Raw genomic sequence first — 15319 nt, forward strand, 5'->3', positions numbered from 1 at the left:
GCTCAGACGTGTTCGTGTAAGACACTAAAAGGAAACAATAGGTCAGTGTTTACCTCCTGCTTCACTGGAGTTCAGCCAGATTTTAGACCAAAACCAGCAACTACACCCGCTGCACCCAGAGGCTGAAAACCACATGGAAATAGAACAAATCCCCATAAAGACGTGAACAGTATTAAACTGTTAGAAATACAATGGTTTTAATTACCCACTTATCATGACCCTAGAAAGTGAATTTAACATTAATATCCAATATTTGTAAAATATCCCAAGACAGAGGTACATTTTTAAAATAACCTGATCAGGACTCGGCTACTTTTAACCAGGAAATTAATAAGTACAAGACAATGAATTCGATAATAAAACCATTTACTGATCAGCCACAAAATTAACGCCACATGGTGGTTTAATGTAAAACTGTTTGGCTGAAATTGGTACTTTATCTCCATCTTTGCGAAGCAGCTGTTTTATATCGGTGTATCCTGATACATTCATTCATTAGAATGTCAGCACTGTCCTCATCCTCACGTCCTCCTGTGTGTGTCTGTGTGCAGCTGACTGGAGCAGAGAAGCCTCCTGCTGGAGAACCAGAGATCAACGTGTCATCAGCTGCAGCAGCAGCAGGAACAGAAGCTCCTGCAGACGGAGGCAGCAAGGTACCAACACGCTTAGAAAAGTCAGAGACCACCTGGAAACTCAAAACTCAAGGACACTGAGCTTTGTCCAACAGTTAAAATGCAACTAATGTTATAATATGATTATGAACTAGACAGAATTTTTTTTAAATTTTATTTTACAAGTCACAACTTGTTGTTTCTAAATCCTCACACTGGTCATTTCTTCACTGCATTTATGGAAACATTGTTTAAAAAACAGGGTTTCTATGTACATGTGACGTATGTTTGAGCTAGAGAACAGAACTGTGGGACACAGCAAAGAATCCAGCTTTTGACAGTTTTTCCCTCCTCAGGTGGAGATGGTGTTCTGGCTGCTCTCCATGCTCGCTAACAGAGACAAGGAGGAGATGTCTCGGACTCTGCTGGCTTTGTCCAGCTCTCAGGACAGCTGCATTGCCATGAGAAAGTCCGGCTGCGTACCCCTGCTGGTTCAGATCCTGCACGAAGCTCCAGAAGGGGGGGGTGGTCCCGGGGAGTCGACCCAAAGAAGCTGCAGCCGCGAGGCCAAGTCCAGAGCCAGTGCTGCACTTCACAACATCATCTACTCACAGCAGGATGAGGGCCAGGCACGCCGGGAAATGAGGGTGTTACACATGCTGGAGCAGATTCGTACTTACTGCGACAGTGGCTGGGACTGGATTGAGAGCCACGCTGGGACGCAGTCACCCGGAGGATCCAGAACCACAGGTGAGTCAAGTTCCATCCACAAAAAAAGGGTGACGCCAGGAATCAAGTGTGGAAAATATCACATTTTATTTAGTTTATTTACAGTAGTGCTGGATAAAAACACGTCGCTGAGATCAATATTAAAAACACACAACGAGAACTAAACATTTCTACACGTTTGCGCCTTTGCAGACATCCCTGAACCCGTGGACCCTCAGATCTGTCAGGCCATGTGTGCCACCATGAAGCTTTCCTTTGAGGAGGAGTACCGACGGGCCATGAATGAATTAGGTTTGTGGAAGAAAGCGCTTTAATGTTTCAAACCCCGGACACGTGCTGAGGTTCAGCTGGTGACTGCTTGGTGTTGTCTTCCAGGGGGACTGCAGGTGGTGGCTGATCTGATCCACCTGAACCAGGACATGCACGGCATGCAGAATGACCCCATCAACATGGCGCTGCGACGTTACGCAGGGATGGCTCTGACTAACCTCACGTTTGGCGATGTTGTCAACAAGGTACAGTCAGAGCAGGAGCTTTGGTGCTTTTTTCAGTCCTGCGGGGATCAAATCAAATTAGATTTTAGCTATAAACCCCACAAAATCACCGATCCTAAGACAAAACATGAGACTTCTGACACCTCTGAAAAGAGGTGATGTTTCCTCTGTACTCAGATACTTGCTTTTCATTCCAGATGTTACGTTTAGTCATTTGGCAAATGCTTCAATCCAAAGCAGCATGTAGGTGCAAAAACCTTGCATCTCTACATTTTTAAATGCTCAAACAGATAATGTTTTGTGTTTCATTAACATACTATTTAACCCACCTCCAGTTAGTGATCTTTCATCATTAGAAGTAACAAAATGTAGATGTGGTATGTAACAGCAGCTTTGAAAAAGAGCCTTTTGACGTATTATTATTATTATTATTATTGACTTACCAAATTGACCCAGTCCTGTCGGTTTTCCCGTAGGCCACTCTGTGCTCAAAGAAAAGCTGCCTTCGGGCTCTGGTGGCCCAGCTGGCCTCCGATAACGAGGAGCTTCATCAGGTGGTCTCCAGTATCCTGAGGAATCTGTCCTGGAGAGCAGACATCAACAGCAAAAGAGTCCTCCGAGACATCGACTGTGTGTCTGCACTGATGAGCTGCGCCCTGCAGGCTACTAAGGTAAAAGCCAGTTTGTCTTTTTATGAGATCGATTGTCCTTTAAGCATCAGGTAATCATGATTACATCTACCCGAGTCTCTCACAACACTTGGTGTCTTTCTTGTTTTTCAGGAGTCAACCTTGAAGAGCCTTCTGAGCGCTCTGTGGAACTTGTCAGCTCACAGCATAGAGAATAAGGTGGCGATCTGTTCGGTGGACAATGCTTTGGGTTTCCTGGTCAGCACACTGACGTACCGTTGTCAGACCAACTCGCTCGCCATCATTGAGAGTGGAGGAGGGATCCTCCGAAACGTGTCGAGTCTGGTCGCCACACGAGATGACTACAGGTAGGTTTCAAACGATGATGCTGGCATTAAATATAAAAAAATATTCTAGACCTGTGGTGTTTGGGTTTGACAAAAAAAAAAAAAGAAAGCTCTCAATTATATTTTACGGGAGCAAATGGGTTTTGCTTATGTCACATGATGGTAAGTCAGCAAATTCCTTCCACTAAGGAAGACAAGGAGATGCAGGTAAGTGAGCTGACTTTTTTTAAGTGACATTCTTTTCTCTAAAACATCCTGTAGTGCACTTTACAAGCTTTTTCACAAGCATGAATAGGAAAACAAAAGTCAAACTAACTACCATTAAAAACTGTATTTACTTCACTGGTACTGAAAAAACATAAGCACTAAACCTGGTGTATTTTTTACATCATTTGACAATTTTAGCTGTGCTAAACTGTTTCAGTGATTTGTGGGGGAATGGGGTGAAACAAAACCAGTGGAAGATCATTTGATAATGTCCGGGCATAAAATCTCTTTGGCTTTTTTCTTCACAGGCAAATCCTCAGGGACCACAACTGCCTCCAAACTCTGCTGCAGCACCTACGGTCCCACAGCTTGACCATAGTGAGCAACGCCTGTGGGACACTCTGGAATCTTTCAGCTCGATGTCCAAAAGATCAGGAGCTCCTGTGGGACCTTGGAGCTGTTGGAATGCTGCGGAACCTCATCCACTCCAAGCACAAGATGATAGCCATGGGCAGTGCTGCAGCTTTAAGGAATCTCCTCACCAACAGACCCCTGAAATATAAGGATACTGCAGTCGTATCTCCTGGGTCCTCCATGCCCTCACTCTACATGAGGAAACAGAGGGCTCTCGAAGCAGAGCTGGATGCCAAGCACCTAGCAGAGACCTTTGATACCCTCGAGAAACAGAGCCCCAAGCACCTAACCCTCAACAAGCCACTACGGCAAATTGAAAGTCTGGCAAAGGATTATGCATCAGATTCTGGTTGTTTTGATGATGACGAGGGCCCTAACATCTCCAGCAGCCTGGACACAGGGAGCTTCTCCATGCTCTCCATGTTTCTTACCAACTCTAACTTCCTTCAAAACCAGCCACGTAAAAAGGACAGTGAACCTGAGAGAGATATAGAACCACCTCAGATGGCGGAGAAGAGACATGCACCTACAGACGATGTATCTGCTGCTGCAGAGAAGCTAGCAAAGAAGATCACCAACACAGTTGCCAAGATTGACAGGCTAGTGGAAGACATCACGATGCATACATCCTCTGAAGACAGTTTGAGCCTCAGCTCTGAGGACCACCTGGCAGATTGGCCTTATGGACTAGATGAACTCAATGAAGCCCGTGCAAAGTCATGCTCCCCCTGCCGTCTCTCAGATGCAAGCAGCCTGGCTCACAGAGAACGCCTCAGCAGAGCCCATGCGCTATTACGTCTCAAAACTGCCCACACTAGTGTATCAACAGACAGCCTGAACAGTGGCAGCACCAGTGATGGCTACTGTGGCAGCAAAGATCAGGTGCGACCTGCTCCAAGAGCTCTAATGATGCAGCAGCAACGACCCAACCAGCTTGATCTCAAGGTGGCTCATCAAGAATATCTTAAAGGAGGACCCGCCGTCCTGAATAAGAATAGCCAACAAGATATTCCAGAGAGGGATTCTGTGGACAACAAGGATGTAAAAGCTCTAGAACTGAGCAACACAGAGGTAGAAAAGAGTCAGGACCAACCCATACAAAGCCCTGTCAGTGCTTCCACTAAAGTCTCCTCTGATGTCAGCATGACTTCAATAAAATTGTCTCCTACCTATCAACAGGTCCCGCTTATACAGAATGGGGCCAAGTTTGGTGTAACGAAAACTGCCATCAATGTCCAGGCTGCCCAAGCAATGAGGAGACAAGCATGGGCACCTACTGTGATGACAGGCGGAAGTATTACAAAGTTTTCTCCAATGGCGTCAACCAGGAGTCCCACCATAGGAACACTAGAGACAGTTCAGAAATACTCGGTAGAGAACACCCCAATCTGCTTCTCACGCTGCAGTTCACTGTCCTCCCTCTCTTCTGGAGATGGAGCCCTGGATGGACAAAGTGAAAATGAACTGGAGAGTGACTCCTCCTTAGAAATAATTGAAGTAGAAGATGGAGAGGTGGTCAAAAGGGCTGAAGAAGATGAAACTTTGGAGGATCTTAGTGACAGCCAGCTGCTGATGACTGATTCAAAAACCTTCCCCAGCAAAGAGACAAATCCCATTGAAATCCCCTGTCCTGCCAAAAGGGAGAAAGTGTTCCTTAGAGGAGCGTCTCCAGCCATACTTGAAGACCGATCTCCATCCAGTTCATCTGAGAACTACATCCACGAAACACCGCTGGTAATGAGTCGCTGTAGCTCGGTCAGTTCACTGGGCAGCTTTGAGTCTCCCTCTATTGCCAGTTCAATCCAAAGTGATCCATGCAGCGAGATGATTGATGGAACCATAAGCCCAAGTGATCTTCCTGACAGCCCGGGGCAAACCATGCCCCCCAGCCGAAGTAAAACTCCATGTTGTGTTGAGTCAAATGGAACAGAACCACAGGTTGCAGGACTAACTGGCCAGTGGGAAAACAGCCTGCGGAAATTCATGGAAATTGCAGATCCCAAGGACAGGTTCAATCTTCCTGCTGACCTGGACACCATGATCTACTTCACTGTTGAAAAGCCCACTGAGAACTTCTCCTGTGCTTCAAGCTTAAGTGCACTGCCTCTTCATGAGCATTACATCCAGAAAGATGTGGAGCTTAAATTGACCCCCCTGCTTCAGAAAAATGACAAAAACATCCCTTTCCCTGAAGAGGGTGAGCAAGGACTTGATCATGGTGAGAGATATAGTGAGGGCAACTCAGATGATGACATAGAAATCCTAAAGGAATGCATTAACTCAGCTATGCCCTCCAAGTTCAGAAAAGTAAGACCCTCACTGATGACCACCATCCCTCCTCATATTCTCAATTCCCAGATCCGAAAACCAATACATCTTCCAGTGTACATGATGCTTCCGAATGGTAAAACACAAATGTATCCTGGAAGGAGAATTGTCATCCCACAAAAGGACTTCAAATTTGATGATTCTTCTTTTACCGATTCTGCAGAGGGTACACCAGTTAACTTCTCCAGTACAACATCGCTAAGTGATGAAACGCTTCAGTACCCAGTGAAGGAGAGGGGGGCTAAAGACTGCACAGCTAAAGGAATGAACAAACAAGAACTGCTCAACGACGAGGCAAAGAGGATTGAAGACTTAAGGATATTCTCGCACTTCCACAAACCCAACAGGGTAAACCATCTGCCCGAGGTACAAATGAACCGAACAACAAAACATGTCATTCCCACTCAGAGGGTGCTGATGCAGAGCAAAGAGGTAGCTGATAGAGTGGCAAGTCAAAGAAATCGTGATCAGTCTCCTAACCAACAGAAGAAGAGGCAAAGTCAAGGCCCAGTACGGAGTCTGGAAACGCCAGCTACAAAGCAAAACACAGAGGTCAACCTTAACATGGGGTCTCAGAAAGGCAAAGCAGTTTTTCAACAAATACATTCCTCAGAAGACAGTAATGGCTACTATGATGATACAAATGAAATAGATGAAGCAATTAAACGAACAAGTAGAAAACAAAGCAGGGATGCAAGCAGAAACCCACTCTCCCGGAGCATGACAAATATTGGCAGGACTGACAATTCCCAGTCAAAGCCCAGAGGGTTTCACAGGATTAAACAGAATCTGATTAAGCATGAACCTGCAGCTTGCTATTCGCTGAGCTCCTCTCTTAGTTCACTGAGCGATGCCGAATTTGAGGATAATAAATCTAAAGCTCAGCAAATATGGTACAAAAACAGGCACAACAAAACCCTGAATATGGTGCAACAAACCAGGCAGCTAAACAGCCAATATGAAGAGCAAAGTTCCCCGAGCTCTGTCAGCATGGATTCTGAGGATGACCTCCTTCAGAAATGCATAACGTCTGCCATGCCCAAGCAGAGGAAGAAGCTTGCTGCCAGGAAGAAGAAGGCCGAAAATATGCAAAAACAAGTGGCTTCAGACGGGTGGACCATGGATGAGGCGATGGATAGTGATGACATGGCATGGGATAAAGATTCCGACCTCAATAGTGTTGAATGGAGAGCCATACAGGAAGGTGCCAATTGTGTGGTCACCGAGCTGCAGGCATCAAAGTCATCGTCTGAAGAGACTGAATCAGTCCTGTCTTTTATGACAACATCTAGCTTTACACCCAAAGAAAGAAAGTTTGCTAAAGACAAAAAGGCAAATAAACCTCTAGACTTTGCACAGCGCAAGCCAGTGCCAAACCTACCAGTGGTTTTCAGGGGCAGGACAGTCATCTACACACCGAAAAAAGAGACGGCTCCATCCCAAAGACCTCCTCCCAGAAAAGTACCAACTAAGACGGATGCCCCAAAGAACCCAAACCTTGCCCAGCACAGATCAAAGAGCCTTCATAGATTAGGCCACCCCCAGGACACAGATCTGTCTTTGCCAAAGAGGAGCTCTACCCCACCTCCAAGGATACCAAAAAGTTCATCCTCTGGATCTTCACAAAGCTCTACACCATCCAAACAGTCACAGAAGAAAATAACATCCCCAACTCAGACAAATAAATGTATCCAGAAAAACAATTCCACACCTTCTAGTAGCCCACCAGCAACTAGTCCCCCTGAAAGAAAAGGACGCTCTCCTGTTGTGAATCAAAATGAAAAATCCCCACCACCTAAAACTCAAAAGTCACCTGTTCGAATTCCTTTTATGCAAAGTTCAGTACGGCAACCCAGACCTCTGTCACCGCTGGTGATTAACCAAATAACTGGCAGACAAACCAATCAGGTCAATGGGAAAAAATTACTGCCCGCCAATCGTTTTGACCTGGTCAGGATGACGTCCGTTCATTCAAGTGGCGGCGAGTCTGATCGAAGTGGATTCTTGAGACAGCTGACTTTTATTAAGGAATCAAAGACTGGGCTGAGACGTGATGGCTCAGCACGCAACATGCCTGGATCTCAGAATGGATCTCCACGTAGAGCAGTTCCTGGAGCTTCGGCCGTCTTCCTTTGCTCATCACGCTGTCAGGAACTTAAAGCGGCCGTGCATCCCCCAAGAAAAGTGCAAGTAAAAAGTCCCGGACAAGCACAGGCAGTCCAGAAGCCAGAGCCTGTGCTGCAGAAGCAGGCTACATCCCTCTCTAGAGCAACCTCCAGTGAAAGAGACCCATCTTCAAGACGCCCAGAAAGAAGAACTAGCTCGGAAAGCCCCTGCAGGGTGGCTCGGCGAAATGGGCCTGGCAGAGTGTCTGCTGCCAGGCAGCAACAAGATAAAGATAACTTTAAACGTCATGCCTCATCACCGAGCATAAACATACTTAGCCGAGTGACCAGCCGCTCTTCCCTCCGGTCTTCATCTTCTGATTCCAGTGGAAGAGCAAAAAGCGAGGATGACACAAAGAAAAAAGGGCAGAGATCCACATCTCGGCTAAATGACAGAGTCACCTGGAGGAGGATCAGGGATGAAGACGTGCCTCAGATCTTGAAAACGACTCTACCAGCCAACGCATTGCCTCTGGTGCCTTCTCACAATGGGGAAAAGCCAAAGCTGAAACCTGCATCTCGACATCCAGGAAAACTGCCAACCATTCTGCTTGCATCTCGCAAGACAAGTGATGCAACAGTCCAAACAGAGGATTTTACAAATAAAAAGACCAACTCCAGCACATCTCCCGCTGTCGAAGCTGCACCGGTGATAACAGAGGAAGTGTCAAGACTCACTCTCCTCAGAAAGATTAGTGCCACTTCTGGGGTTAACTTCCAGGATGGAGATTCAGACATCTCCCTGAGGAGCTACAGCACTGTCTCCACAGGAACATCAGATACCCACGTGGGTGGAGCAGTTCATTTCCGCCAGGGATCCCCCAGCAATGCTGTTCGAGTCACTCCGTTCAATTACGTCCCGAGTCCCATGGTCTGCTGTCTGCAAGACTCAACAAGCCCAGCAGCGACGTTCAGTGAGAAGGCAGGAGAAAAAAGTGAGTCGTAGGATGCTTAGTGGATTACTCTACTGAAACCCAGCACTCAGGTGGACAGACAAGGGGTGTGCTGGTCCCTATACCTCGGGTATTGACCCTTTCCTTTTGCAAATCCACTGCATTTAAGTTCTCCCTCTGGACAATTGATCACAGCTTCCACCTTCCATTCCTGCCAAGTTGGATGTATGCAGACAGGTCTGACATGAACAGACCACCAATAACCTTTAGAGATGCACTTCAGAGAAAGATCGTACACAAAATGAAAGCGCATCTTTTTGTACTTTTTTTGTATTTGTAAAATATCCATTGCCTGGTAGAAATGTAGTGAGAACATGAAGCAAAAGACAATGAACTTGATTTGATCTCATAAATCAGAATTACGGAAAAAAAAAAAAAAAAAAAGAACTTTATGCAAACTTCTGAATGATATCTCAGCTGGATCGGTACAAACTGGGTGACTGTTGACAGACTCTCACCAACATCTCAAATACACTGACATGTAAAGTTTTTGTTTTTTTTTAAAACCTACCGTATATTAATGCTTTGGGTCTTCACTACTCAACATATGGTGCACTGTTAGCCTTTCCTGTTACATATGGAGCCCAGTAGTGTTGGATTAGGTGATTTTTGAAAAAGCACTTATTCACATTAAACTGGAGAAAGTTGGGTAAAGTTTGAGCAGCGACAGTTCTTATTAAGTGTGTTCAAACAAGATGGCTGTATTTTTAGTGGTGACAAGAGAAATATGGCTTTTCCTTTTAGTGAAGCACAACTGGAAATGGGGATAAGATTGGGCTCAATCTGTACAGTGTCGGCCCAGCTTATGTGTAGAAGTGGGCAATATGACATACATTTAAATAAATGTACTCAAATTATTAACACCAGAAGAGGTTTTATCACAAATTGTCACCACAACATCTACTGGGCTCTGTTTACATCACTGCTTCAGGAAATATTAGAGCAAACATTGTCATTTTTCAAGCTATCCGCCGATTATGGGTCACACTGTTTTGTAAATAATGCAAATATACAAAATCTTCAACGCTTCCTGGTGGGAAAAAGAATATCCGTTGCTCCCTGACAGCATGCTAATATAGTCCCTGACTGTACACGCTCCTGTGGACACTGGATGATGTTATTTGGTGATCAAATATTTCCGAAAGACAGACGAAAGCATTACTAGCCATCTGTATTCTTGTGCCGCTATGACCCATCATGATTTAAAAAAATAAATAAAAAAGTCAGCACCGAGGAACAAAGCAGCTACATACCTCTGTTAATCAACTGCGATGGCATATTTGTGTTTGCTACTAGATTCAGGTACTGTTGCTGTTGAGTATTTTCTGTCCGCAAACTAAAAGATGACTTGTTTCTATGATGAACAGCCAGGTGTGTGTGCGTACAGAACTTCTACTCTGGAGGTCTTTTTAAATGTGTTAATATCTGCTTAACTGTGTTGCTGTAACAGTAGTGATAGGTGGAGAAGTCTTCTAATATAAAGGCGAACGTTCTCTTAGTTTTACCGTCACTCCTCCACATGTACCTGGAGATCAAAAACACCAGAGTCATGAATGGGATGAAGATTAATCACTGAGGGGCTGTTTATGCCTGAAAAACATGGTTTTGTATCCACTGTTATCAGCCTACAGAATTTCCAAAGCATGTTTTTAGTATAAATACGTCCCAAGTAGCTTCTGACTGCAGGTCTTTCCCACTGGCGATTGTAAACTATTAAAGTATGACATGGACAACTATCTCTGAGCATCAAACACTCATCAATAATATATATTCCCTCAGGAGTAAAGCTTGAGTTTGTAAAATTGTGTTGAAAAATCATTTCAAAGCCTGTGTTTGTATCTGAAAGAAGTTACAGGAAAGATTTGTAGTTTCAGAAAAACAATATGGCTCCGAACTGACAAATTAATTGAGCAGTGTCCGATATGGAATATGTTTTGGTTGGGGATGTTCTTTTGTCAGCACTCAACCTCAGGTGTAAACCAAAAACACTTCAGCCACGTGGAAGTTACAAATACAAATTTAAAATTAATTCAGCTGCTTAGACACGGATAGTAGTTTTTGCTTAAATAGTTTGACAGCGTTTGCAACCAAAACTGCTATGGACTCCTGAGAAACTCATGAGCCAGAACAAGAGAAAATATAGAAGAAAAGTTTGTCATGTTTAAAAAAAAAATTAAACAATGGCAAATCAAAACTATGGCTTAATAATGACAAACTCAATGTTAATTTAAATCAAATTCGAGTGCGACTCCAGGTCAGTACCTGCAAAGATACATATCTAGATTTGCAATAAAAAAATAATTAAAAAATCATTCATCAATTGAAAAATTAATTACTTTGATTTCGTTGTACATTGCCAATAAAATATGTCTGAACTGTTCAGCTGAAGTATTTGGTACATGCAGTTCACATAATACCTAAACAATATGATGTTCTGATGAGAGTCTGGCTGTATTTTGCAATTAAGCATTTTTTTAAATGGAACTTCAGTTTCTCATGCAGCTTGTTCGAAGAATTTTAAAAAAATGACCAACCACAGGCTTTAAAAATAATCATTTTAAAAGCTCAAGCTATTTGTGCCCAATATAACTTTATAAATGAGTGTTTGATACTCACAAGGCAGATTTTGGATGGAGTGTGACTTTAACAGCCCCACAAGGTAAAAGAAGAAATGAGATTTGTCTAAATACATCCAAAGGTAAAATCTCAACCATCAGAAGGTCTTGAAGGATGTTTTCCGCCTGTGACTTTGTTAACGCTTGACTGGAGACTCAAAATCATGTACAAACGAATGAATGAAAATGATGAATTTAAATCCGAACTGAATGTTTAATTATTCTGAGTGAACCTGCAGGTGAGAGCATTTTATCAGGTCCTAGTCAATCAGTGTAAACGAGGCCACAGAGGCGTCGTGGAGCCGTGTGAGTTAGGAAAAGCAGCCGAGGTGTGTCGTCATATTTGTTTTCATCCAATAAAAAGTGACGTGTTTCATTAAACTGCTATATTAATTCATTCATACAGACGAGTGTGTCACTGTGTGGCATAAAACTACAGAGAAGACATGAAGATGCAACATCAAAATGATAATTATTGAAACAAATAAAAAGTATTTGTTCAGATTTAATAGGGAGAACATTTCAGAGAGTGAAGACATATTCAGTAATATGCTGGAAGCAGACAACTCAGCATAAGATCCACGTGTAAAGATGAACGGTGCTTTGGTTTAAGTTGGGTCAACTCCCTTTACACAATTTAATTACTGTTCAGACAAAATGGCCAATGACCATGATATGAAACTGACACAGATCATAAACAAATCCAGGACAAACCTTTAACAGGTTGAAGCAAATTTAAACAGCATTTTCACATCTTCACCTGTGTTGACAGAGAGAGAGTGTGGCAGCATCACACTGTGCAACTCACCTGTGAGCAGCAGGTCAAACAGCAGACAACAAACATCTCAACCTGCAGGAATCAAACCAGCCGACCAACAACCAAATCAAGCATCAGTCAGCTATTAATCAGGTGTTTGGACTCAAACTGAATGTCGCCAAGGCTTCTTAGAATTATACTGTTCAACTAAACCCAAACTAAATTACCACAGCAGCTGATCGACAATCCTGAACCTGACAGAAATGTTGTTTGTCGACAGTTCCACACTATATTTGTTAAATATCTTGTGCAACTTGTAGGAGCTTGTATAAATATGATTAAAATATTAACTTACAGGCTGTTACTGTAGAGAAATTGGAGGTTCTGGACAATTAAAGTGTGATGGAAAAACACATTTAAATTGTTAAAAATTGCTGAAAGGGGTTTTGGCTCCCTGGGAAAGTTGCTATGGTGATAAAACAAGCTCCAGTGGATGTTTCAGTAGAATTCACATGGAGCAGACAAACACCCCATGAAAGAACCGAGGTGATCGTTGAGTCCACATTCAGTCGGAACATTTTAAAGGACTTCAAATCTCATATGTTCGCACCAAATCCTCAGACAGGTAAAACTAACTTTCTCGAACCTGAAAATGTTTACCTTTCTATCATTTTATAAAATAATTATTATTTTTGTAACTGTAACAGCAATTTATAATTTTTTGTTGAAGTTCAGTGTATGATTAAATGTTTTTGAAACAATAACTTGATGCCTTATGGAAGGTATATTATGATGACATGTAATAATCTGTTGTGGGGTTTTGATTTTTAGAGATTACTTTGATTATTTACTATCGCCTCTTTCACTTTCAGTATTATTTGAGTTGTTACTGCTGCCCAAACGATACCTGCTGCTTTTGTTGCGCATTAAAAACGTTTATTGTGAAGCAGCTCATCAGCAACATCCCTCTTCTAAGTTGTGGGGTCAAAGGTCGAAGAATAGCAAGCACTGGGGCTCCTGAAGCCCCATCAGTGTCTGGCTCAAGGTCACTTCTGTAGGTCTTTCCAGGTCCAGCTGACTGCGAGTAAATTCTACACAAGAACATTAAGAAATCCAGGACAGAGAAGTCTGCTGTAAGAGCCGGTAGGTGAGTCAGAGTGATTGACCTTTGACCTCCGCCACATCTCTGTCTAGCTGCTCACCCACAGTCCTCAGCTCCTCCCTCTGTCTTAGCAGCTGTTCTTCAGCCCCCTGCAGCCGCTTGTTCAGCTCCAGATACCGACGGCACTGCTGGAACTTCAGCTCCACGTCGCCATCTGCAGGCTGGCTTGAGTCTAAGGGGGAGGGAAGCATCTTGTAACCCATCTATTTCCACCCCTAAGCATATGAGCATCCAGGCTGTGAGCCTCTCTCTGCAATTTTTGTTGTGAATTTGGGCAATTTATATAAAATTGCATTGCATTCAAAATCAATCTTTAAACTACAGGACAGTCAGTAAACTATATTCAAACTGCAGGAGAACCTCCAGAAAGAACCATGTAGTTGGAAGTTATGTAGATGGCTCTTTAAGAAAATGTCACTATTACTCCAACAGTGATGGGGTCACTAAATCTTTTAAAAAGAAAGAACTATTAATGATTAATTTATTAAACATGACTCCTAATTCATGCAAATCTGCAGAAAAACTCTACTGCTGTCCACTGAATACAAAAGTCTCAATGTTTTGCTACAGTAGGTTCAAATATAAAACTAACTAGAAGTTTAGTAACTGCTTTCTGTTTCATGTTGAATTAGTGCCACATTATACTGTTGTTTAGAAATAACTGACTTTACAGACTAGTATGAGAATATTCAGATCAACCATCCACAAATACAAGCTAAATTGTTACAAATGGTTAGAAAATGCTGCCAGCTACACTGTCTCTGCAGGTCTGTGCACAGTCACCTTGTCCAGTCTGATCCAGGATGCTGAAGACAGGGTCATTGGGAGCAGCTTGCTTGATGTCGTCCAGGATCTGGTCCACAGTGGGGGGATCGGGACGGCTGGGCAGCACGACCCGCTTCTTATTTTTCGAGCCGATATTCATTCTGCAGAACAAACCTGCACCTCAAACAAAAACACGTCCATTTGAACACTTTTTATTAAGAAAAAGCAAATAGCTATTAGAGGATTTAATAAACTGAGGCTATAAAGTCCAACCATTATCAATACATGATGTTATATTTACATTAAATGGCTCTATGACATCTCCCCCAGACCGCATTCACTTTTACCTATGAAGTTAAGATTAAATCAAACGTTGGCAAACATACACATCGTGTAGAATAAATATCGAAACATTTCCAAAACGGCGCGCGTTAAGACTTCATTTCGGCATAAAACAAATCGACCAACTAATATCAATAAAGACACAATTCTAGGAAATGTATCGTTGTGGCTTTTCTTCTGCCTCTGGTTACTGTCTGGCACAACAGACCACGGACGACGTCGCTAACTAGCCAGCGTTGACACGGTCATTAAGGAGCAGCACGGTGCATTATTTGTGAGCCGAATTTCACAGAAAGTCTTTAAGATTATTAAGAAATCATCGGATAAGGTGAAGGAGGGTGATACGTTTGCTGAGAACTCTTATAGTTTAACTTTCCGAAGTGTTTCATAAAACTCGGCATCATGGTTTAACAAGCCGATTTGAAACACTCCAGTTGCTTGTCCGCGTTTACCAGATTCAGTCGCCTCTTTCAAGAGTCCCCGGCGGCTTTCGAGCTCACGTCCAGGACGTTTGTCAGAAATTAAACCGGATAATAAACTATAACTAAACGAGAACCAGTTAGCAAACAGCGGAGCCAGTCAATGCTGCTGGATACGCTCTGCTGTTATGAGCGTCGACACGTCACCAAACACGTCAGTACGTCTACTTACAGCGTGTATCATCATCATCATCATCATCTTCTTCTTCTTATTCTTCTGTGGTTTAATGTGGCGGTTGACATCCAGCGCATACGCGCATCAGCGCCACCTACTGGATTGTTGAGCAGTCGGATGCAGAAAACAAATGAGATTTTCCGAAGT

General features: G+C 43.2%; 2 protein-coding genes and 1 long non-coding RNA gene across 4 annotated transcripts in view; 1 reads left to right on the forward strand and 2 right to left on the reverse strand.

Annotated features, from left to right (window-relative positions):
* Positions 1-10613, forward strand: part of apc2 (APC regulator of WNT signaling pathway 2) — a 34489-nt gene extending 23876 nt beyond the window's left edge. The window contains exons 8-14 of the mRNA XM_067512489.1: positions 552-653; positions 968-1361; positions 1533-1631; positions 1716-1855; positions 2311-2505; positions 2617-2831; positions 3326-10613. Coding sequence (XP_067368590.1) covers positions 552-653; positions 968-1361; positions 1533-1631; positions 1716-1855; positions 2311-2505; positions 2617-2831; positions 3326-8870 — 6690 coding nt within the window. The 3' untranslated portion in view covers positions 8871-10613. The remainder of the gene's footprint in view (positions 1-551; positions 654-967; positions 1362-1532; positions 1632-1715; positions 1856-2310; positions 2506-2616; positions 2832-3325) is intronic.
* LOC137131362 (uncharacterized) lies at positions 1409-2417 on the reverse strand. The gene is made up of 2 exons (XR_010914987.1): positions 2278-2417; positions 1409-1893 (listed from the first exon to the last, which is right to left on the reverse strand). It is a non-coding gene; the product is annotated as an uncharacterized lncRNA (long non-coding RNA).
* A 1348-nt stretch (positions 10614-11961) lies between the features above and the next one.
* On the reverse strand, positions 11962-15144 carry c8h19orf25 (chromosome 8 C19orf25 homolog). 2 transcript variants are annotated; one of them, XM_067512493.1, is made up of 4 exons: positions 14971-15144; positions 14478-14523; positions 14195-14350; positions 11962-13583 (listed from the first exon to the last, which is right to left on the reverse strand). In XM_067512493.1, the coding sequence occupies exons 3-4, from the start codon at positions 14334-14336 to the stop codon at positions 13402-13404; spliced, it is 324 nt and encodes a 107-aa protein (XP_067368594.1). In that variant the 5' UTR covers positions 14337-14350; positions 14478-14523; positions 14971-15144; the 3' UTR covers positions 11962-13401. The 2 variants fall into 2 exon arrangements, with proteins under 2 accessions (XP_067368594.1, XP_067368593.1); XM_067512492.1 differs by lacking the exon at positions 14478-14523 and having other exon boundaries at positions 14971-15143.
* Positions 15145-15319: the final 175 nt, after the last annotated feature.

The sequence above is a fragment of the Channa argus genome, chromosome 8, assembly GCF_033026475.1.
Source record: "Channa argus isolate prfri chromosome 8, Channa argus male v1.0, whole genome shotgun sequence".
Lineage (NCBI taxonomy): Eukaryota > Metazoa > Chordata > Actinopteri > Anabantiformes > Channidae > Channa > Channa argus.

Coding starts and splice junctions, on each gene's coding strand:
- c8h19orf25 (XM_067512493.1), bottom strand. CDS start 14,336: ATGAATATCGGCTCGAAAAATAAGAAGCGGGTCGTGCTGCCCAGCCGT. Junction 13,584..14,194: donor CCTGGATCAGACTGGACAAG/GTGACTGTGCAC, acceptor CCTCCCCCTTAG/ACTCAAGCCAGCCTGCAGAT.